Genomic DNA, 25,278 nt, shown 5'->3' on the forward strand with positions numbered 1-25,278 from the left:
CTACGCAGATTGAATAGCCCACCGTCAAAACGGTAGATGAAGCTAATCCCATTGTTGCGGTTCTGGAATGAGTTTTGTAACATGGCAGAAAACACCATGCTGAAGAGCGTTGGCGCTAAAACGCAGCCTTGCTTCACCCCGTTTGTGATTGGGAGCGGATCAGAGAGTTCTTGTTGGTCTCTGACGCTAGCCATCATGCCATCCTGGAGTTTGCGCACGATGCCAATGAACTTGTCTGGACACCCATACTTGACCATGATCTTCCATAGGCCCTCCCAGCTGACTGTGTCAAATGCTTTTGTCAGATCAACGAAAGCCATATATAGATCAGCATTTTGTTCTTGGCATTTCTCCTGTAACTGCCGGGCAGTAAATACCATGTCAGTGGTTCCGTGGTCTTTTCTGAAACCACACTGACTCTCAGGTAGCAGACCCTGGTCTAGATGGACAATTAGGCGGTTCAGAAGGATTCTTGCCAAGATTTTGCCAGCGATTGATAGTATGGAGATGCCTCTATGGTTGTCGCAGGCCTGCCGATTGCCTTGCCTCTTATAGAGATGGATTATAGAGGCATCCTTGAACTCCTGGGGAACGGCTTCTAATTTCCACAGAGACTGGAAGAGGTCGGTCAGTTTCTCGGCTAAGCGAGGCCTTCCAGCCTTGTAGATTTCCGCTGAAATGGCATCGGACCCTGGAGCTTTGCCTGATGAGAGGAGGCTTATGGCTTTTGCTGGTTTCCTCAATGGATGGTAGAACACCAAGGGACTGGTTTATTTAAACTTGAGGCAGTCTCGCAATTGCCTCCTCATTTATGCATGATGGCTGGTTGAGGACTGTGCTGAAGTGTTCAGCCCACCTTGCAAGTATTTTGACCTTCTCTGTGAGGAGTGTTGTTCCATCTGCATTCAGGAGAGGTGAAGTTCCAGAGTGTTGTGGACCATAGACCTGCTTAAGTGCACCATAGAGGCACTTGGTGTTGTTACTGTCAGCGTAGGACTGAATCTCCTCAGCTTTTGTGCACAGCCAGGTGTCTTGCATGACTCTGAGTCTCTGCTGGACAACCCTGCGAATGTTGAGGAAGGCAGTTTTCTTTAAGCTTGAGCTGCTGTAATTCAGTTCAGATAGACTTAATGCAGGCGATGTTTTTCATCAAGGAGTGCTTGGATTTCTGCATCGTTCTCATCAAACCAATCTTAATGTGTACGTATGGGAACACCAAGTGATTTACACTATGAGATCTCTTTTACCAGTGGCAAAATATATTAGTAGGTTTTTACCCTTTTAAACTGGTACAAAACTGACACCTTTATTCAAGGAATCATGAATAAAGGTGTCAGTTTTGTACCAGTTTAAAAGGGTAAAAACCTACTACTATATTTTGCCACTGGTAAAAGAGATCTCATAGTGTAAATGCTTACCCCGAGCTCTCAATACTCTGATATTGCACTGTGTTTGAGTTGTACGCCTTCTGGTGTCATCTGGTCCAACACCAATGGGGACTAGGCTCTAAAGAAAGCCGTCTCGGGTGTGGACCAATCAACTTCAAGGACAGTGCATATTATTATCATTATCAGAGTTGCTTCTTTTTGTTTGCTTTTTTGACTACTTGTGTTGTGGTTATTGCAAACATGATTCCTTGAATAAAGGTGTCAGTTTTGTACCAGTTTAAAAGGGTAAAAACCTACTACTACAACACCAAGTGATTCAAGGGCTGTAGAATGCAACACGGTCTTGAGAGCAGTCCAGTTTGCCTCAGCATCTGTATGCTCGAAGCTTAGAGACTCCAGGTGATGGTATAGAGCCTCAACAAAGGCCAGTCTGGTGTGTTCCTGTTGTAGGCGAGTGATGTTAAGACGCTTTAGACGTCTTTTTCCTTGTGGGCGTCTGGGAGGCTTAATCTGGATGTTAAGTTTGGAGATGATGAGACGATGGTCAGTCCAACATTCAGCACCACACATTGTCTTGGTCACCCTGACATTGTGCCGGTCGCTCCTCCTCATGATGACGTAGTCAATCAAGTGCCAGTGGTGTGGACGAGGATGCATCAATGAAGTTTTCTTGCGCTTTGGTAGTTGGAATATCGTGTTGGTGATGAGCAGGTCAAATTCAGAGCATGTTTTCAGCAGCAGAAGGCTGTTGCTGTTACATTTTACAATGCCATGTGCACCCATGACTCCATTCTATGATTGATGGTCACTTCCAACTCTGGCATTGAAGTCACCAAGTATCAGGAGTTTGTCAGAGCTGGCTGTGGCACCAATAATGACTTCCAGGTCATTATAAAACTTGGTTTTGATCTCGTCAGAGTTGGTCATGGTAGGGGCATAGGCACTGATGATGGTGGCCTCCTTTTTACCCATTAGGTGGAGCTTTAGGGTCATTAAACGGTCGTTTATGCCCTTGGGTAGGCTTGCCAGTTGATTGACCAGGTGGTTTTTAACTGCAAAACCAACACCAGCATCACGTCTCTCCTCCTGGCCTCGTCCGCTCCAGAAGAATGTGTAACCTGTACCCACTTTAGTCACCTGTCCAGTATTGGCCAGTCGGATCTCACTAAGGGCAGCAACATCCACATTATATCTGGCTAGCTGTCTGCCCACGAGGGCGGTGCGTTTCTCAGGTCTTTTTGATCCGGATGGTGTGCGCCTACGGTAGCAGCTAAAGGGCCGGCCCAGATGGAACAAGCCTGAGGCACAATTAGCTGGTCAGACTAGATATAAACTTGAATAGTCATCATACAAAATTCTGTAGATACATTGGTACATGGATACATGCATACGTATCTACGGCCAACCCGACTCCAAAAGGATGCATAATACATGGGTACAAATGATATATAGTAAACAATCTTGATTTGCAGCTTTCCTGACTGCAGTGTTCTTCCTGGTTCAGCAGTTCCACTGCTGAATTTTTTTTTCTGCCTGAGGACGACCGCTTGTGTTGCGATCGTAACGTCTTGATATATAATTTTTTCTTTTATTTTTCTACCTACGTGACTTTACGGAAAGAACCAAAGAGTATATAGTACACACTTAGACTTATTTATGCGGTGATAGAGTACACACAAGTATTATGAATATTTGGTATGTGACTTACAAACTACTATTTGCATACCACATTTTGTGAACCGATGTACTAATAGGTAGGGTTGCTGCAATATGGGAATACGATGATAAATCGTCAAATCATTAACAATGACATAAAATCATATCATGAAAAATTACATTTCAGCATCCCTGATACTAAGCTATTGCGTCTCACCAGTTTTTGCAGCCTGTGATGAGCGATTCTCCACTGGCATAGGAGTGGCCGAGTTGGTTGCACCCACAATTGCTTTGAGGGATGCAGCCCGACCCACTCACATCGTCCCACACCATCCCTGCAGTTCCCAAACACCAGAAAAAAGATGGTAAGGAGAGAAATCTAGTTTATCCATATGTAAAGGTTGGAGAGCGAGAGATAGGAGATCAATATATGAAAGTTAATTTTACTTGGACCAAGGTAGTCTTATTTGCAAGAGTGACCTTGGGCACTGGTCGACCAGTAGTACGATGATTGCTATGCGGGGATTTTTCGAATTTGGCAAATTTGGATCCTCAGAAGGGATATGAAGTGGCACTGGCCGTTATGACTTCTTTCACATGAACATGAATGCTCTCTTCAGTCATCTCAAGGAGCTGCTTCTGAATAGAGGGGGACACAATATGCGATGCATTGCTGTACTTTCGGGGGCATGTTCCCCGCAGGCCCCCCACCATAGAACCCTCAATGCTCGGTAAAGAATAGAAAATTACATCTATTGATTCACTGTTTATACCTTCAGGGCAGAAGCAGCCATCCACACAGGTGCTTGGGCAGTTGATGGAGGCGGAGGGGTTTGAGCAGGTGTCTTTGCACACCGATCCACACTCCCTGTGCACCTGACCTCTCGGGCACGTCACACCTGAGTGAGTAGGAGTCAGTTACACGCACAAAAGGTAAAGATTCTCCGCGTGGCCTTATAGACCGTAATGGCAAGAGCTGTTAGCGAGCAACTTTCTCTCCCATCTCACCAACACACCACACCACTGGTCTCTCCCGACCCGATCTCACCGCACACGCACCACCACTCTCTCCGGATCTTACTCTGTACTGCACCACTGCTCTCTGCCATCTTACCAGTACACCACAACACCATTTAACCCCACACCACAGCACCATTCTCCCCATCTCACCGCAGAATTCTGGAGAACGCCACGTGCCCGGCGATCCATTAACCTGCGTGCACCGTCGAGAGAACTCGGCGATCGTCGCACAGCCATCACAAGGGTAGAGCCCAGCAGTGCCGTTGCAGTCCAAACGGCAAATGTCCGACAGTGAAATATTAATCAGCAAGCTCTTCAGTTGATGGTCCACGATGCTGACGCAGGAAAGAAGCTCGCCTTGCAATAGGTGCTGAATGTGTTGTGTCTGGAGCAGAAGAAAGAGAGGCGTCTTATTTGCTTAAATGTTTACATTAGCAATCTTATTTCTATTATTTTAACAAATTCCAACTGAGGCTTAAAGGGTTCGTGATTTAGCTCTGTCCATCTCTCAAACTGTACCGGCGTAAAATTCACAATAACATGGCAACTAAAACCAGTGCTAAATGAATAAGCCTTGTTGGCCAAGGTGATGTCACATACTATGCACGCGCATCGCTTCCCCACGATTCATTACGTGACATCATCCTATGACATTACACATCATGTCATCTCGTTGTGTGGATTTAAATCATACTATTATCACTGATTAAAACATTCCAAGGACAAACGCAAATTGGAAAGGGTTAGAGAATCCATGAATACACATTCGTTTTCTTACTTGTTTATGGGTGGAGCGAAAGAATAGTGTATCATTTATTCCGCTATAAACTAAGCTGAATTTCATTCCCAGCCATGGCCAACATAACTGCCAAATGTTATTTGAAACGGTCCTCGGGCCTCCACCACGTTACCAGCATGTACTGATCAGCGTGGTAAAGCAATGTTAAACATGCTCCATGATAGACATGGCCTTCATCCAGCAGTAGATTGACAGAGGGCTGAAATTTTATTATTTAATATCCAAATTATTAGATGATGTGCTGTGGCAGAGCTCCCTCTCGGAATGTTACAAATTAAAGTCTGAGACCATTAAACGCACTTCGCACAACACTCGAGTTTAATCTTGGACGGGTAGCTGTGATTTGAAGGCAGGATCTCATTACTTATTGTCGCTGCGAGTCAATCGCTAGAGCCTGGGTAAACAGAGTTCAGCATATACCTTGTTCAGACAGTATTCTCTTGACAAATCTGAGTTAGTTTGCTGTGGCTCTTGGGAACACATTTCCAAGTTGTTTAGCTTATTCATCAGCGTGTAATCACTTTCTGAACGCAGATGACCTGCAGAACATCACAAACGGTAAAAGATAAAAGTTAGCACCTGACACTGGAGGCCAGGGGTAGCATTCCCCATCAGAAACACTTGTGATCACAGATTTCCTCCTCACTCCGATAAAAAACTTAACAAAGAAGAGCACGAAATAAAACAGTTTATTCTGCCTTAAACTGATAAATTAGAAACATGAACATTGACAAAGAAAATAAAAAATGAATAATGTGCAAAGAAGATGAATGCATTGTATCCTTGGAATTACACTGAAAAACAGGAAAAGGTCATTGATTTAGAGAAGTTAAAAGGTAATGCCTGTTAACAAAGGTAACTGGCTTGGACAGGACATCTCGTTAGAAATGATATCCAGTGGTAAAGAATAACAGATGTGTAGCAGCCAAGGGAGGGAAGGTGTCTAAGAGTAGGCTAGTCGCATGCCAATAAAACTAAGATGTTTAATTGTTAAAGTTGGAATGAGTCAACATAGATTGAAAAAAACAAATTCAGCCATCACAGTTCATTGTTCAATGTATACTGGGCTCACACTATCAACTCACTGCAGAACCTCGTTAAATCATGGCTGGATGAAACCTAATTTTGAACCCAGGACACTGGTGCCAGCTGCTCGGAACTGAGCTCACTTAGCAACACGGCCACATCATTACGGTTCAAAGGTAATTATCTTGTGCAAGTCTTTAACAGTGTGAATGTGTCCCAAATACAGGTCAAAGGAAGAAAATTTAACTGGGGTGGTGACATTACTTAGCGGTAAGGTGTTCACCACTTGCTGCAGAAGTACACGGTTATAATCCAGCAGCTGCCCTGATTAAAACTGCGGGTGCATTAATCATAGAAATACTATGCGACATCGGATTCACAATGGACATTAAGCATCCCGTGTCGTCATTCACAAGAATAGGCCGTTGTGTAACGGCATCATGGTTCAAATTTGCTAAGTTCAAAAATTATCCAAAAACTCCTCGATTAAATTTACTGGGAGGGAAATCTGGCAGTGGGGTTCCCCTTTCAAATTATTGACATGTGATGTGATGTACAGCATTATGACATGTCCAGAATATAGGACACTATATATAAAAACTATTCATTTTCATTCACTTGACACCGACTCTCACCATTCAAATATAAATCATCTGCAATGCCGTTAAAATCTCCACACAGCCCGGTAGTTTTGGTGTGGAATTTGGGGTCAAGTTTAACCTACAGAGAAAGAAAAACACAGTTTAATAATCGTACATTATTCATGCAAGGTACATTTTAATTACCAAGAAAATCACAATCCTAGCACTGGGTCACACCCTTTTGAAACTCTTCCGATCAACAGAGGCATCATGCCATCAAGATTCAGTCTCAACACTGCTCACCGTGATGGCATTGTTCTGGTCCCACAGCAGAGAGAAGCCCATGATGGAGGAGCACTTGATGTAGGATCCCACCATCTCAATCTGGATGCTGTGGTTTTTGTATGGCAGCTGCACCCTGGAAGAAACAAGTGACACAGCCATGTGTCTTAGATTGGCGGTCAGTGTTACAATGCAATATATACATGACGATACAATTTGGATTTATATAGCGTCGATATGCGACTGGATCTCAAAACGTTGGACAGAAACAGTGGATATATTTATTGAGTCGATGGTCTCTGAGAATCTGCAGGTCTCTTTGTGAGTCTGTGGGTCACTATAAAATATTATTTGGATTTATATAGCATCTAAATGTGACTGTATTGCAACACCAATAAAACAGTGAATGAAAGCAGGAGGGTTTGGGAAATATACTGTGATCCATCACCCTCTTCCTCTAAATCACTGGAATAGCTGTGCACTTTTGACTGCCGCAGGCAGAATCACCCTGTGGGGAAGAACTCAAAACAATGAAGAACAAAATAACTTACCTCTGGCCGCTAATGCTTTGGCCCTCTCTTGTCAGGTTCAAGGATATGCCCTCCATGGTCACTACCACATTCTCCACACTCATTCTGTCCAAAGCGCTTCTCTGGAAGCTCACGGACAATGACGGGGAACCGGTGATGGACACCAGGCTCAGAGAACATGAGGACAGCGGCAGGTCCATGGAAGCATGGTCGAATGTGAGAAGGTGGCCAGTTCCCCACACGCTGCATATAGTGTCATCTGTGGGCGAAACGGCAAAACCCAGAACTGTCGGCAACGGGGTATCACAGACATTAAGTCGGCACTGCTAAGTGCCTGGATTTGAATATGAATATCAGTCGCCCCGTATTAAATTGTAATCTCAAGTACCATAATTAAATCGGGATTATGACCTCATTCTACTTATTTCCAATCTTGAATTGAAGGAATTTAGTGCAATAAGCAACAATACTCTCTGCGGAAAAAAATATATAAAAATGTGTCACTTGTGTGAATAAATAAGCAAATTAAAGGGATATCAGTAGTTGTGTGACGTAATCGTCTGGGGCCGCTCTCTTGACACCAGATGATGTACCGCTTCCTGTTGTAAATTGAACTCTTCTTCACTTCAAGACATGATTGTCTTTTATATTTCTTGAATGTTAAGATCCCAACAAACATTAGGCCTGCGAAGGCAATGAACATCCCAAAATTGAACCTTAGACCAGGGCTTAGCCCCTTCACACCTATTTACCAGGTTTAGCATTCAAATATGGCCTGGGCAGTAATGCATCTCAAAGCTGGACTCAGTGAGAGAGGGAAAAAGGGTCAGCACTAGCAGCGCACCTGGTATGCTGATGTGATCGGTGAACCCGTGCCCTTGGACACATCAGTCCACCATATGCTAAGCATGTGGTAACATTACACACTTTCATTAAGGAAAAATGTTATAAATACATGTTTACAATGTATTTATGCTCATCTCCTGTTTACAGCACAGATCCGGTTGTGGAAATTACACATTCCTATGGCAAGGGAAAGTCCATCCATAGGATAACCACTGATGACTTCCCCACAAAGTTCTACTTCATTTTATCGATTTCAGTTGGGATGATGGGCTGAGTCAACCCACAACCTAGATCTGAATTCGCAACCTTCGCACAATTCACCTTCTTGGTTCTTTCGGTAAAGTCACGTAGAAGGGAAATAAAAAAATAATAAAATAATAAAACATAATAAAATAATTATCACGACGTTTCGGCCACAACGCAAGCAGCCGTACTCAGGTGAAGAACAGGTCTGTCGGGAAGACGCTGAGGACGGCTGCTTGCGTTGTGGCCGAAACGTCGTGAGAATTATTTTATTGTTTTATTTTTTATTATTTCCCTTCTACGTGACTTTACCGAAAGAACCAAGAAGATGAATCCCTGCAGTCACGAAAGCTTTAAATCGAAACTTCGCACAATTATTTGCATTGCAAGATTTCATGAAAGCTCTTAAAACTATTTTTAGATCCTTGTAAAGCAATGACTTGTAAGCTAGTCAAGATTTCCGAATAAGATAGTGGTATCAGCATTTCCATCGGAGCAGTTTCAAGTTAAATTTGCATTCAACATAAACATTGTGCCCATGAACAGTGGGTAAAACCCAGCAAGGAATCTTACACTGAGGGCAACCTTCGATTAGCACAGTTGACTACATACGGTTCGAAAGAAGTTCAACATACATACAACCATCACGTATATACAGTAGCTGTACATATATTTAGCCATGTATTGCTATATACGTTTATTCACTTTTCAGACAATTTTAAAGAGCATCCAGAGGAAATTTATTTTTTCAAAATGTAATTTTATGGTTTTATACCGAGATTCTGCTTTAGTTTCATTCATACGTTGTCTGCTGGGGAATTCTACCACATTTGAAAATATATTTAACTTCATTTCACCACTTGCTGTCTTCCAGTGGAATTGCACCATATCTTGCAGTGGATGCACTCACAACATGAAAAACAGGTCAACTCCATACTATGAATTGTGTCGGATAGGTTTGACCGGTATTTCAGACGTGACTGGTACCTGGATCATGGTGAATGTCTTTTATGTGCACGAGTCAGATAGGTAAGTGGGGTAAGAAAAGTTTCAGAGGATGTGTCTCAGATTACTGTAGTGCTGAGGTCTGAACTCCCTTGCCTGGTATGCAGGTCGTTGGTTCAAGCCCAACTCCTGTGTATATTGGGAGTTCACATAAGCTCCCCGTGGTTGTGTATTTTTCTCCAGGTCCTCTGGTTTTGCCCTCCACATTTAAAAACATGCGTTTAGATTATTTTGTTTAGATAAATTCCCACGTGATAAGACGCCACTTTCAATGAGCTATCTATCATGTGTGCTCGGATCACCTATGAAAACTAGCGCAAGGTCGTAGCCATGGAGTGAACATTGGGGGGGACCAAATTTTCCAGGGGGTCTGGGGGTCCCCCCCCCAGAAAAAAAAAAATCTAAATTTGAAAACGAATTTCCTGCTTAAAATAAAAAATTTTTTAACTAACACATAGGATGGACTTATTAATTTTTTTACAATGTCTAATAGTGCATTGTATTACATTGCTGTTTTTTTTACATTTTTTTTGTTTCATTGTATGTAATGGCAGAGATTAGGGATTTATAAAGTACAACCATAACCACAATCATAAACAAAAATCTATTTTATAGCAATATATTGGCGGGGACATTTTGAACATATTTTATTATAATTACGGCCTTGAACTAGCTTATAGCTCAGTGGGCTTTACCTAGTAAAATAAAAGTTTAGTTAAGGAGAACAAGATATTTCTTCTTGTGTAACTGATGGCTCACAGAGGCGGTCAGGGGAAAAGGTGCGGATTTTTTGTTGTGAAACTGTTGAAGTGGAATGTTTTCTGTACAAAGATACTAGAGTTGTATAGCAACGTAGAATCATGCATTTACCAACTGGCAGAACAAGTTCACGGGGGGGGGGAGTGGATTCATGTTAAAAAAACTACTATTGTCAGTATATTGGCCAGGGGCGGTTTCTTCATTAGGGCGATTGGGCGACGCACCACCAATGTCATTCAACCACAGAGTCACGCTAGCCGTCACTGTGCCTCTGGATATAGTCCAATCAGCGTCATGTCACGTTCTGTGGAGTACCGCCTCTTTTTGGGCGATTTCACTCCGGCTGAGAATCGCCCCGAGTGGCCCCATAGACTTACATTCAAAGATGTTTTTTTTCGAACGGCGGGCGCTCCAATGCATTCTCTATGGCTTCCGGGAGGGCATGCACTAACGTGCTTACGTCATCATACGCGCTAACGTCATCATACGTAAGCACGTTTCATCCAACAATATAATTTATCGCCACCTAGTGGAATCTTTAATAAAATAAACTTGAGTGGTTTGTTTTAATAGTGAGTATATAAACAAACAAGATGTATTGTAAGAGTCACTTTATTTTTCATTAATATTAAAGAAGTGAAGTTGCCTTTACATGCTTAAGCTGTTAATTTATCCATTGCATGGGTGGACCTTATCCTTATCAATCATCCAGACATTTGCCCCCCCTGAGAGATTTTGCAGGAGCCGCCACTGATATTGGCCTAATTCAAGATGTGTCTGTTAAGATAGATAGTAGCAGACAATATAAACATTCCTATTTAAAGCAGTTTTTAAAATGTACGCCTGGAAGAACTTTCTCCATGCTATGTCAGTCATGAGGCTTCGTGAACTAGTACGTGTATAAAATACACTAAATTACTCGATCATTAACATGTTAGGATTACATTAGATGGTATTTTACCTCAGAATTCCATGCAAAATGCATGGCCACAGTATCATTACATGGCATAACCGCAGCGTTACATTATATTGCAAAGTATTTGGGTCACACTTTTCATAAAAATAAAAAAAAACATAGCGATTGTATTTGTTACAAATGATCATGTATTGCTATGAAAATACGTGTATAATCGTATGTGTATTACTGCATTTATTACATTAATATTACATTAACATTGCATTAATACATAAAATAGTATGCAGGCAATTACCTCAGCTTAACAGTAATATTAATTCCCTGAGACAAAATCGTAAAATTAACGTACAATTCATTACCTCAGCCTAATATTACTTAATCACCTCGGTTTAATGCAGTATTCAAATTAAATACCTCGAACGCAAATAATTTGCGTGGAATTATCTCAGCCTGTTAATAAAGTAGTATTAATCGAGTGCGATCGATTACCTCAGCTCAGTCACAACACCTTTGCGTGCAATTATTTACCTCAATTAACAAAAAAAGCGCGGGAAGCCGACTTGAGGGCTCATTTGCATATCGAGACGATTCCCGCGAGACGTGGGGACTGTGGCGATTTGTTGATAGAGACGACGCCGGCTCGCACGCCCTGGGGACTGTGGCGATTTGCTTAACAACCCGGGTCCTGAGATCGCCACACAGGGTGGCAGTTGCTACTGTCACGTTGAGTTGGCAGTTGCTACTGTCACGTGGAGGTGGCAGTTGCTACTGTCACGTGGAGGTGGCAGTTGCTACTGTCACGTTGAGGTGGCAGTTGCTACTCTCACGTTGAGTTGGCAGTTGCTACTGTCACGTGGAGGTGGCAGTTGCTACTGTCACGTGGAGGTGGCAGTTGCTACTGTCAAGTTCAGTTGGCAGTTGCTACTGTCAAGTTCAGTTGGCATTTGATACTTTCAGTTGTCAACTATATTCTTGGTCTTTCAGTAAAGTCACGTAGATAGGTTCAAAGAAAATGACAAAAACCTATCTACGTGACTTTACCGAAAGACCCAAGAATATTCATTCCTGCAGTCACGAAAGCTTTAAGTCAAGTTGCCAACTATTTCATTTTTTATTTTACCAGGTTAGGCCCGCTGAGCTGTGTAGTAGCTCTTTTTCAGAAGCGAACTGACCACAAATGCTCGCTCAACGAAGTGGCTTGTCGTGTGGAAATGTATAGCAGCCACATACTCTAAACGCGCGTTTCTACAACATTGGGTTAACGGTTCCAACCACATTGGGCCAACGGTTGGCATGTTTGCTGAAATGTCGCGTCCCGGATTCACCTACATTAGTGACCATCACCACACTGCCACCCTTTGTCAACTACTATCACACACTGCATTTACCTCCATGGTACGAATCGTTGTAGATTCCGGTTGAAAGTTGAATGGTCGTGTACAGGTCATCCATCACCAAAGATCCACCTGAGCAGTGGAACAAGCGGGAAGTGGGGGTGGTTAGCGATTGATTACCACTTATGTCACATATCATCAGTCACGCCAGAATGCAATCCTATGAAGGATACAAGTTTTTTATATCTATATATATAAAAGGAAAATTTGTGAATGTGTCTTTTCGAAATATTTAGCGTACTTCCCGACATGCAACAAACTTGAAATTTGCCATGTGGGTACTTTCCAGACTGTACACCATGCAAACATTATAAAAATAGACTTTTTTGGAGTGGGGGGGGGCGCAATAATGCAGATATTTTGCACGGCAAGTGAGCTGTGACGTCACATCTGTCATGTCACTCCCGCAAATGCGAAAGCGTCACGCAGTGTGCCTGCTCATGTCACGCATCCCTCCCCCCAACCCTCCACGAGTAAAATGCCATACAAATGTGTTGCAGGTCTAAGGCGTTCTTCGCGCAGCATTGCTTCATTATTTCAGTCGTTTACTGCCGTACGCACCCTGAAAATTGTGTGTCTGCAGCAAGCGCGTGTGTGTGTACCTATGGAAGCGCGACGGCCACCACCAGTGACGATTATTTGAACAGGTCCTGGGCCTCCCCTAGGTCGACTCAGCCTCAAACGAGTAACTGGTGTGGTGTGTGAACATCGCCACTGGGGGGACAAAGGCGGCCGGGCGTGGTGCTGGCCACCCATCCCGTCGTATAAACTATACACCGTTTTTTTATTTTACCAGGTAAGACCCCGCTGAGCTGTGCAGCTTTTTTTCAGAAGCGACCGGGCAATAACGAATGATAGCTCAACAAAGTGGCTTATCACGTGAAAATGTATAGCAGCCAAATACTCAAAATGCATGTTTATAATTGTGGAGGGGAAAATCGGAGGACCACGCGACCATGGAGAGAGAGACACACAAACTCCAAATATATAGCAGGCGTCAGGGTCGGGATCGAGGTAGTCAACATCTTCTAGCCACCGCGGTGCCCACCATACTTCACCGCGCTGAAAATTGCGGGTCGGGGAAAACCGTCATCATTTACTTCCGCACCCCTTCCCGTCCCCGGAGATGGACGTTTAAGAAATCGGACTCTGCTCTTGACTTTCCGAAGTGGGGAGTGGAGAAGGGTAGTTGCGAGCCTTGGGTTGTCACTGCCAGGTTAAAGCTGCGGGTTCGTGGCTTATGTGGAAATGTAGAGCAGACAAAATACTAAAAATGCACGTTTTTTAATTGTAGAGGGAAAAACCGGAGGACCAGGAAAAAAAAAAAATCCACGCGACCATGGGGAGAGAGACACGCAAATTCAAAATATACAGGCGTCAGGGTCAGGATCGAACGCACGACTTCCTGCATACCTGGCGAGGTAATCAACATCACACCACCTTGGCGCCATAACTCGGTTTTATGCACAGCTGGAGTAGCTGAGTAGCTGTTGACAATTCAGTGCCCGGTGCTAAGTTCCATCTCCCCCCACCCCCACCGCCTCCTCTGCTACTGTGGCGTCGGCATCGCCCCACCAAACAATTTTTTTAGCCACCCGCAGGCTCCGGCTTCGCTTCGTTTTTTAAAACCAAAAAAAATCGGCGGGACTTTTGGGCGGTGCAATATTGTTTTTTTTTGGGGGGGGGGGGGTAGCGATTTCATACTGATTCCTGCTAATTTTGTGTAGAAATCTTCTTGGTTCTTTCGGTAAAGTCACGTAGAAGGGAAATAATTAAATAAGAAAAATAAAACATAATTCTTTTATTGTTTTAATTTTATTATTTTATTATTTCCCTTCTACGTGACTTTACCGAAAGAACCAAGAAGAGGAATCCCTGCAGTCACGAAAGCTTTAAATCGAAATTTGTGTAGAAAACACACGCGCACTAATACAATGTTACTCTCTCTCTCTGCCACGGCCAGCATCAGCGGCAAGTGATATCTGAACCAGTCCTGTGTACCATTTTCACAAACCTGCACTTACCAGCGAGGTGCAGTATGGTCAAACAACCCTGATGACTGACACAGCGTGGGGAAGGCACTCATCCATCAGTAGATTGAAGAAAAGGGTCGTAAACTATTTATTCTTTTTAGGCAAAAAATATATTATTTAGCGTAATTGTGGTTCATATTAACGACGACGTAAATGATGCCTCCTTCCCATGTTTGTCTCTACATACAAAGTAAAAGTATTTTCTTCACAACCCATCTGCTCTGCACGGCCTTATCATCAGCAGCATTAGTTCAATACAAGCCTTGACAGCCAGTGTCTCATCAACAGAGTCAGGTTCACTTTGAAAGAATATTACAATGATTATGTTTTTTGTTTATATGTTTATTTACCCAGGAGAGGCCGGCTGAGTCTTACGACTCTTTCGACTGCCAAGTGTTTCACAGTAGGGGCAATAATTACCATTCAGTGATTTGTTGTCCATATTTAAAATTTGGTAAAGGTGGACCATGACTTACAATGGTGGCACAAAATGGTCCACTCCCGTGAATGACGTCAGGGGATCTATAACTGAAGGGTTTTGGTAGTACATATTGTTTATGTCGTTTATTGTGAAAATACCGTCACAGTTGCTATGATCACTGTTTCATTGCTTTCATGGCTTTATTTTGGTGATTTTTAAAAGTTTTTTGGTTTGGCCATGTTTGTTTGTTGTAGTACGGAGTAAGACTGATGGCCTTAATCTAAGTTGTCTTGTGGTTGTTGTTGTTGTTTGACTTGCATCCCACTGGGATTGTTGCACACAGCGTTGGTGTACGGTGCTTTTTCTGCAATATTTTGCTGTCTTTTATTGGATTTTTTGTTTGCACTTAGTCACATTCACTTTAAGATGTTTTCTTGTTCATGTTTTTGTTTTTTGTTTGTTGCGGTTGCACCCAATTCAAGAGCCGAATGGCTCACAGGTCTATACAGAATAAATGAACTTGAACTTTAACGTCCACCATGAGCGAAGCGGACTGCGCGTAGTCATTTTACGGCTAACACGCTGTGAGTCGAGGCGGCCGCTCGATTCAAACCGTGAACCTCTGCAACGAGTGGCGAACGAGCTACCCTCACCGCCCTATCCTCACCGCCTTACCCTCACCGCCCTCACCACCCTACCCTCACCGCCCTATCCTTGCCGCCTTACCCTCACCGCCCTCACCACCCTACCCTCACCGCCCTACCCTCACCGCTCTATCCTCACCGCCCTATCCTCACCGCCCTACCCTCATCGCCCTACCTTCACCGCCTTATCATCAGCATCATCATCACTATCTTCACCGTCATCATCGCCCAGCTGATGGCTACCAAACGCAGTACAATGCAGGGCACATTTATTCAATCGCCTTGCTCCAATTCACCACTCAACGTGCAATTTTATCAAATGTGCTTTGTTGTGCATTACGACTGCCACGTGACGAGAGATGGGCAGTATATAACTTAAATGTAATTTAAATAACACGTAGGTTTTCGCGACCAATATCATCCATAATAGAGGTTTTTTGGGTTAGATCGCGTAAAATATCTAAATGTGTCGTTAAAACCCGCCACTACCCGACACAGCCAACTAGTAAGGGTTGTCACGTAAACAGAACGTAGCCAATTCGTCACTAGTACAGCACACCGGTGTGTTGGAGAGCCAAACCACAACATTTACAATGTGAGTACGACGTTTCACCGATCAACTGTTGTTATGCCCGATGAGGACTATGATAATAAAATAAAAGATCTACTTGATGAAGGTCCCTACCTTAAAATTAAACGAGACCCAACCAGCACCTTGGAACATAAAACAACGGCAATCATTGCCAAGTCATCAATTCCCAAGGAATAGCAATACCTGATCAAACCAAGGGCATCAAAACCACCAAGACTTCATGCGCTACCAAAAATTCACAAACCTGATGTCCAATTAAGACCCATAGTTTGTACAATAGGCTCTGCCACGTACAAATTAGCACAATACGTAACGAAACAAATACAGCCCTACATCGGCAGGACCTCTTCATTCAACAAAAACTCTGAACATCTCTTAAATATAATTAAAGATATTAAGCTTAACCCCAATGATATTCTCGTAACTTTTCATGTGACTTCTTTGTTCACGAGGGATCCAGTCAACGAGTCAATTCAATTACTTGACACTGGTAACAAACAAAGGTTTAGCCAAAGATATCCCAAGACTAGCTGAACACTATCTAAAGAACACCTTCTTCTTGTGGCAAGGTGACATCTACAAACAAAAAGAAGGAGCAGCAATTGGTTCTCCTTTGTCTCCTGTGATAGTGAATTTGTACATGGAAGATTTTGAAACAAAAGGAATAGATTCAAGCACACTAAAACCCTCTGCTTTGTTTAGATATGTGGATGACACATTGGTGGTCTGGCCACATGGAAAAGATACACTGAACGCATTTCTAAATCACCTCAACTCGCAAAACCCATCCATCCAATTCACCATGGAAGTGGAAGCTGACAGAACTCTACCATTTCTGGATATTTTGCTCAGACGGGGTCGAAATGGTAAAATAACACAGTGTTTACCCAAAAAAACGCATATTGACGCCTATCTGAATGCAGTCACACCATCACCCCACACAGAAATTTGCTCTTATCAAGACGCTCATTCATCGAGATAAAAAAAGTCTCAGATGGTGACAGTCTGAGAAGTGAAATTCAACATGTTAAAGAAGTGCTTCAAATGAACGGCTACAATGATGCACAAATCAGCAGGGCATTGAATTCCAAAACCAAATAAAATAACACGAGCATTGGATAATCAACGTTTTTGGGTTAGATCGCGTTATTTATAAATGTGTCGTAACCCTCCACCACCCGACACGGCCAATCAGCAAAAAAGTGTCACGTTGACAAAAGACAAATAGTTCACTACTTTAGCCCACCGGTGTGTTGAAGCGTGAAATCACAACATTTACAATTTTTTGATTTCGACGTTTCGCTGGTAATTGCATCCAACATCATCGGGCAACTCGCCAGACACTTGTTTGCTGATTGGCCGTGTCGGGTGGTGGAGGGTTACGACACATTTATAAATAACGCGATCTAACCCACAAACGTTGATTATGAATAATATTGGTCGCGAAAGCCTACGTGTTAAACGAGCATTGGAACTGCCCAAGTAATTAAAAGATAAAAAAAATACCGTACATTGCGGGAGTAACTGGTAAGCTAGCCAGATGTTTGGAAAAAGAAAACATCCGAGTCAGATTTGGCATGGTACATAAAATACAGAAATTAATATCTGGTACAAAAGATGTATTACCGAAGATATCAACAGAAGGTGTGTACAGGATTAACTGCACGTGTGGAAAATGTTATGTTGAGCAAACAGGACGAATGGTAAGCACGAGACTAAAAGAACATCAGTGAAATAGTAAACACTCCCGAATACAACTGTCAGCAGTAGCAGAACACGTGTGGCAACAAGGACACTCAACTGATCTTGATCATGTTGAAGTTCTGTGCAAAACTAGCTACTACTGGCGAAGACTCGAACAATACATTATTTAAATGCATGCATATAAAGGAGCATACTTCAATAGGGATTACCGTTGGTACGGCTATTTTAATACACAATACAGGAAGGATAAGATCAAAGGGCTAGCATAATGCACATGCATAATGTACGTTGCCTCAGTAATCTCCCCCCCCCCCACTTTTCGCAAGAGCGCAGAAGCGTGGTCCGCACATCTACGCCTCTGTATAAGGAACGAAACAGACTTCTCCACAACTCTGGCTATCGCCTGATGAAGCTAGTCGTAATTACTGGCGAAACCTCACAGTACTCAGATCGTAAATGTTGTGGCTTGGCTCTCCAACACACCGGTTAGTGCTGTACTAGTATACTACACTATACACTACACTACTATACACTACACTATACACTACACTACTATACACTACACTTACACACTACACTACTATACACTACACTATACACTCCACTACTATACACTACACTTATACACTGCACTATACACTACACTATACACTACACTATACACTAGTGCTGTACTAGTGACGAATTGGCCACGTTTTGTTAACGTGACAACCCTTACTAGTTGGCTGTGTCGAGTGGTGGCGGGTTTTAACGACACATTTATATATTTACGGGATCTAACCCAAAAACACTCTTATGTAATTAAAATACGCACTTTTATTCCATTGTTGAATTGTCGCTGGGTATCTACATTTTGCAGCTCAAACTCTTTGCATCATTTTTTAATCGAAAATTACACGGGACAAGGTTAATTGATCGCATTATATCGAATTTGTATTTCATCCCATTTCTGCAAGTGATATAGATATGGAAACACGTATGGTACAGGTTCATATAGAACACATAGACAATGCCATCCAAGTTAATTTGAGAACTTTAAAGTGAGGACGCTATCCCCTGAATGAATATTCTTCCAAGACCCCTTACCTACTCGACACGTTCCCGTGACTTCTGATCCCCACCAAACTTCAAATGTTTCCCCCCACACGTGCATGCACACATGCATGTACAAAGACAAAGATCCCCCTGGAAGCCTGTACAGACTGTTGGGGCAAGTGCTGTTAGCGAGCACCTACGAAAGCCAGCATGGCACACGAGGGGGTGGGTGGCCAGCACCACGCCCGGCCGCCTTTGTCTCCCAAGTGGCGATGTTTACGCACTGCAATGGATACTGTACAAATTTGAGGCTGAGCCGACCTAGGGGAGGCCCAGAACCGGATCAGATAATCGTCACTGGTAATTGCCATGAGCGCGAATTGCCGTGTTCGTAGCGTGCTAACCGCTGAGTCACCGCTCCCCCACATGTGTACACATGTGTGCACACACATGTGTGCACACACATGTGTGTGCACACACACATGTGTGTACACACACATGCATACACACACATGTGCACACACACACACGTGCACACACACATGCATACACACACATGTGCACACACACACATGTGCACACACACACGTGCACACAAACACATGTGCACACACACACATGTGCACGCACACACACACATGCATACACACACATGCACACACACATGTGCGCACACACACACACATGTGCACACACACACACATCCATACACATACATACACACACATGCATACACATGCACACACAAGCATACACATGCACACACATGCATACACATACACACACATGCATGTGCACACTTACCAACCAACGCGAACACGTAAAACTGGCTAAGCCCCAGAAGGGCCAGCATCGAGTGACGTGCCATGCTTCGCCAGCGATGTTGAACACCGAAGAGGCGAATAGATCCTGTGCCAGGCGTGCCCTATTTATACCCACGCACCTTCGTTCAAACGCAGTCTTGGCGCAGCAGGTAAAAAGGTGCGCTGGTTTGGGTAAGGAGAGGGGGTGGGTGGGGTGGGTGGAGATGGTTGTAAGAGGGTGGCAATGATCGCGTGGGAGGTGGTGGATGCTTGGGTGGATGGGGGGTTGGAAATGTGACATTTTTTTCTCAATACACGATCCTCGCGGAATGCACAATCGCGATAATTGAGAAAGGGGGAAGCGAATTTGGACGTCGCTGGTTGGAGTGAGGACAGCGACCCGTCAACTAAGCACAGAACAAACGCGCTCGTTACGTCAGTCATGAGCACACCGACAGCAAAGTCAACGTTGTTGTTGTTGTTTTTGTTGCGGTAACTTTTTGGTTGTTGGTGTTCTTTTGTTTGGGGGTCATTTCTTAATTTGTTTATTCGGTTTTTTTATTTTGCTTGGTAGCGGCAGGGGTTTCATTTGCTTGGCAGTGGCTGTAAATGTGTGCGTACCTTGAACTTCGGTCGCACCGTACGTAACCAACCGCGCGGGGGAAGTCCACGAAACTAAACCCGACAAAAATCAGTTCTAAAAAAATTAGTTTTCAATCTCGATTTAAAATTGCATGGTTCCAGTGACTTTCTAATATCGGAAGTATTTGCTCCTCATATATAGTCAACGTTACAGCGTATGGGATGCTATTAACATGAATGACGCCATATAAAATGAAAATATTATTATAACTGGCTGATGTTTTCTAGAAATGGCTCAAATGAGCCGAAGGGCCATTATCCAACACGTTACCCTTTTAATATTTCTGTGATGAGACAGTGCTGATATCGACATTATTTTGTATTCTTGGATTGTTCGGTAAAGTCACGTAGAAGGGAAATAATAAAATAATAAAAATAAAACATAATAAAATGATCACGACGTTTCGGCCACAACGCAAGCAGCCGTCCTCAGGTGAAGAGCAGGTCTGTCGGAAAGACAGCGTCCTAATGGCAACTGTGCTCTTCACCTGAGGACGGCTGGGCTGCTTGTGTTGTGGTCGAAATGTCGTGAGAATTTTATTATGTTTTATTTTTATTGTTTCCCTTCTACGTGACTTTCCCGATAGATCCAAGAATATGATAATTTTATTATGTTTTATTTTTATTATTTTATTATTTCCCTTCTATGTGACTTTACCGAAAGATTCAAGAATATGAATCCCTGCAGTCACGATATTATTTGTGTTTGTCCGCCACTAGGTTCTCAGGGGCAAGTGAGTTTGATGACCTCAGCCCTGTCACCAATGATCACGCACACGCCATGAAAAAAAAGATATACTCTTTGGCTCTTTCGGTAAAGTCACGTAGGTATAAAATAAAATAAAAAAAAATCACGACGTTTCGGGCACAACATAAGCGTCCGTCATCAGGTGGGAAAGCCAGCTTTTCCGAAAGAAACAAAGAGCATGGTTTCCTGCAGTCACGAAAGCTTCAAATCAAGAAATATATATATATTCACGTAATTAATTCCGTTAACAAATAGGCTTTGGCGACCAGTATCGCGATTAAAAATTTATTATTTAGTTTGATCAGATTACTTAAATAAAATGTCGTGTGTCGTACACCCTCCTCCACCCCACACAGCCAATTAATACATTTGTCAGGCGATGAACAAACGTGCATCATTTATTACTGCTTCAGCACACCAGCAAAGTTGTACGATGTATACTTGATTTGATGTATACTTGTAGAGCAAATCCACAACATTTGCGCCCAATTGTTAAATGGGGAGCGGTAGTGTAGTGGTTAGCGCGCTCCCTTATGCATCTGGCGACCCGAGTTCGATTCCCGCTCACGGCCAACACCAATGACGATTATCTGAACCGGTCCTGGGCCTCCCCTAGGTCGACTCAGCCTTAAATGAGTACCCGGTGCAGTGTGTAGTTAACATCGCCACTGGGGAGACAAAGGCGGCCGGGCGTGGTGCTGGCTACCCATCCCCCTCTCGTGTGCCATTCTGGCCTTCATAGGTGCTCACTAACAGCACTTGCTCCAACAGTCTGTTAAGGCTATACGGGGGATCCATACTCTTTGGTTCTTTCGGTAAAGTCACGTAGGTATCAAATAAAATAAATTAAATCACGACGTTTCGATTGCAACACAAGGAATCGTCATCAGGTGGGAAAACCACAGCAAGAACATTTTTTGCTGAAGTGGGAGAGAGAGTTGCCGTGGTAAGAGATAGCTTCTTATCGGCAACTCTCTCTCCCACTTGCTGTGGTTTTCCCACCTGATGACGATTGCTTGTGTTGCAATCGAAACGTCGCGATTTAATTTAATTTATTTTATACCTACGTGATTTTACCGAAAGAACCAAAGAGTATAGATCTCTGCAGTCACGAAAACTTCACATCTAGATTATACGGGGGATATTTGTCTTTTGGAGTGTGTGCTCTTTCTCTCTCTCCCCCGTGTTCTGCAGAGTGTGAGTGAGTGATTATGTATGTTGAACTTCTTTCACGCCGTACATAGCCAACCGTGCTAATCGGAGGTGCGGGGGAAGGACAACAAACTGAACACTGCTGACTTCGTAATGTAAATGTGGAGTGGCCCTTTCAGCTTGTGAGTGGTGTCTGAGATGCAGTTTGCATGAATGAGACTTCATAAAACGAAACATTGGTGGGTGAGTGAGTGAGTGGTTGGATGAGTGTGTTGTTGAGACCTTGCAGTATGGTAACGAATTTGTGTGTGGATGAGACGAAGCAGTCTGTCTGGGAGACCGATACCTCAAGACGGGTGAGTGAATCATCGTACTCCGAGTGAATCAATGTACTTCAAGTGAATCAGTGTACTGTGAGTGAATCATTGCAAGGCCGTAGCCATGGAGTCCACATTGGGGGTCACCAAATCTTCCAGGGTGTCTGAGGGTCCCAACCCAGAAAAAATATCTAAATTTGAAAACTAATTTCCTGCCTAAAATATTAAAAAATTCACTAACACATGGGATGGGCTTTTTATTAATTTTTTACAATGTCTAATAGTGTATTGTATTACATTGCTCTGTTTTTACTTTTTTACCATTTCTTGTTTCATTGTATGTAATGGCAGAGATTAAGGATGAATAAAGTACAACCATAACCACAATCATATGAACAGAAATCTATGCATTGTTATATTGTTATATGAAGACAAGTCCAGATATTGTGGCCAAGGTTTAGAAAATTGTTGTTTTTATTTACATAGCATAGCAATTTTTTCATAGCAATATATTGGGGGGGGGGGACATTTTGAGCATATTTGAATATTGGAAGGGATGTGTCCCACCAAATATATATTATAATTACGGCCTTGAATCAATGTACTTCGAGTGAATCGGTGTACTGCGAGTGAATCAATGTACTTCGAGTGAAGCAGTGTACTTTGAATCAGTGTTGCGTACTTAGACGCCCTGGAACGTCAAACAATTCAAGCTCTGCACTGCCCACATTTAGAAGAAGGAAACGGGAAGTGTTTACAAAGCACCTCGGACACGTGATGGACGTCACCATTGTAAGCCCGTATTGTGACATCCATTCAGTTGAAATGAATTACACCATAATATAATATATTGTGAAGCTGCCACTCAGATCAGGTGCGTGTGAATGAGGATCGCGATGGTGGATGTTTCTCGGAAGTCAATAATAGTCTTCTTGAATTCGGAAGACCGAGGGAGGCTGTACGTTATTGGAAGTCATTTGCATGCGTTGGTGATGGATGACACAACTCAGGGTTAGGCACCCGTGGTATAAACAAGCGGTCAACTGAGGTAGTACCCGTCTCGTAAACACAATCATGGGGTGCTACGGTGGCTAGGAGATGTTTACTACCTCGCCTGGTATACAGGAGGGCGTGGGTTCCATCCCGACACTGACGCTTCCTGTATATTTGGAGTTTGCGTGCCTCTCTCCCCGTGATTGTTTGGATTTTTCTCTGGAAATTTAAAATCGACATCACACATTTGGATTCTTTGGCTGCTATAAATTTCCACGCGATAAGTCACTTCGTTGAGAGGGAGAGAGACACGCACACTCCAAATATACAGCAGCAGGCATCAGGGTTGGGATCGAACCCACGACCTCCTCTGTACCAGGCGAGGTAGTTAACATATCCTAGCCACCGCGGTGATGATGATGAGAGAGAGAGACGAAAACTCCCAAGTATACAAAAGGCGCCAGGGTTGGGGATCGAACCCACGTACTCCTGCATACCAGGCGAGGTAGTTAACATCTCCTAGCCACCGCGGTGATGGTGGCTCTCAGACGTAATCCACTGCCGCGTAAAAGCATGGGAGACCTGCAGATTTAACAGAACGCAAAGGGGCCATCCATAAATGACGTCACGCGATTTTGGACGATTTTGTCACACATCGTCACAAATGTCTGACCCCCCCCCCACCCCCAGGTGCGTGACGTCATTTATGGACGACCCCAAAGGCAGCCGCTCGCAAACGTCTAACTTTCAACAGGCATCGCCTCCGGGTCAACTTCAATAACCGAGCACCACTTTGAGGGAGCCTCAGCAGCAGCGAGGAGAGGGGGCTGGGTGGGGGAGTCCATTGTCCCCACACCGCCACACGTGACACAATTCATTTGCCTTGTCCGAGTTAGGGATATTGGTTAGGGGCCGTCCATAAATGACGTCACGCACCAAGGGGGGGGGGGAGTCAGACATCTGTGACGATGTGTGACGAGGGGGGGGGGGGTGAGAAATGTGACGTCACATCAAAATGCGCAACTTTAAATAAATATAAACAACTCTTTCTACTTAATTAAATATACTTTTTAATAAATGTTTTCTCCTATAACATCAGAGTGCAGCGCCACATTAACAATAGTTTAAAGCGATTTGAAGCATTATTTTATTTTTGGGGGGGGCAGAGCTTTGTGACGTCATATTTGAGGGGGGGTCTGACTTTTTGTGACGCCGTGTGACGAGTAGGGGGGGGGGGTCAAAAATCGTCCAAAATTGCGTGACGTCATTTATGGACGGCCCCTTAGCACACTGTGTTGTGAACCCGGTAACGTGATGTTAGATTCCTACGGCAGACATCATTGGCACTCGTCTCGAACCTCCCCTAGGTGGACTCAGCTTTTTGTTTAAATCTGTCCCGGATACGGTGTGCATATCATCGCGAGTGCACGCATGCAATCCAGAGGTTTCCGAGGCAAGGGTTGGTGGTTCATTAAGAGATGGGGTTTGGTTGCGGTCGGCGGATCATCAGCCGCAGCAGTGGCATCAGCATCACTTAGGTTTTTTCGGTAAAGTCACGTAGGTAAAAAAATTTAAATTAATAAAAGTAAAATAAAAATAAAAATCACGACGTTTCGGAGGCAACAGAAGCTTCCGAAACGTCGTGATTTTTATTTTATTTTTATTTTACTTTTATTTTAATTTTTTACCTACGTGACTTTACCGAAAAAACCTAAGAATATGAATCCTTGCAGTCACGAAAGCTTCAAA

At 43.4% G+C, this 25,278-nt stretch overlaps 1 protein-coding gene across 1 annotated transcript in view; it reads right to left on the minus strand.

Moving 5' to 3' along the window:
* Window positions 1-25,278, minus strand: part of LOC144951893 (mucin-2-like) — a 52,741-nt gene that overhangs the window by 26,145 nt on the left and 1,318 nt on the right. The window contains exons 2-5 of the mRNA XM_078882239.1: window positions 7,304-7,541; window positions 6,774-6,888; window positions 4,215-4,449; window positions 3,262-3,379 (exon numbers count right to left, since the gene is read on the minus strand). Coding sequence (XP_078738365.1) covers window positions 3,262-3,379; window positions 4,215-4,449; window positions 6,774-6,888; window positions 7,304-7,541 — 706 coding nt within the window. The remainder of the gene's footprint in view (window positions 1-3,261; window positions 3,380-4,214; window positions 4,450-6,773; window positions 6,889-7,303; window positions 7,542-25,278) is intronic.

The sequence above is a fragment of the Lampetra fluviatilis genome, chromosome 64 (assembly GCF_964198595.1).
Source record: "Lampetra fluviatilis chromosome 64, kcLamFluv1.1, whole genome shotgun sequence".
In the NCBI taxonomy this organism is placed as follows: domain Eukaryota; kingdom Metazoa; phylum Chordata; class Hyperoartia; order Petromyzontiformes; family Petromyzontidae; genus Lampetra; species Lampetra fluviatilis.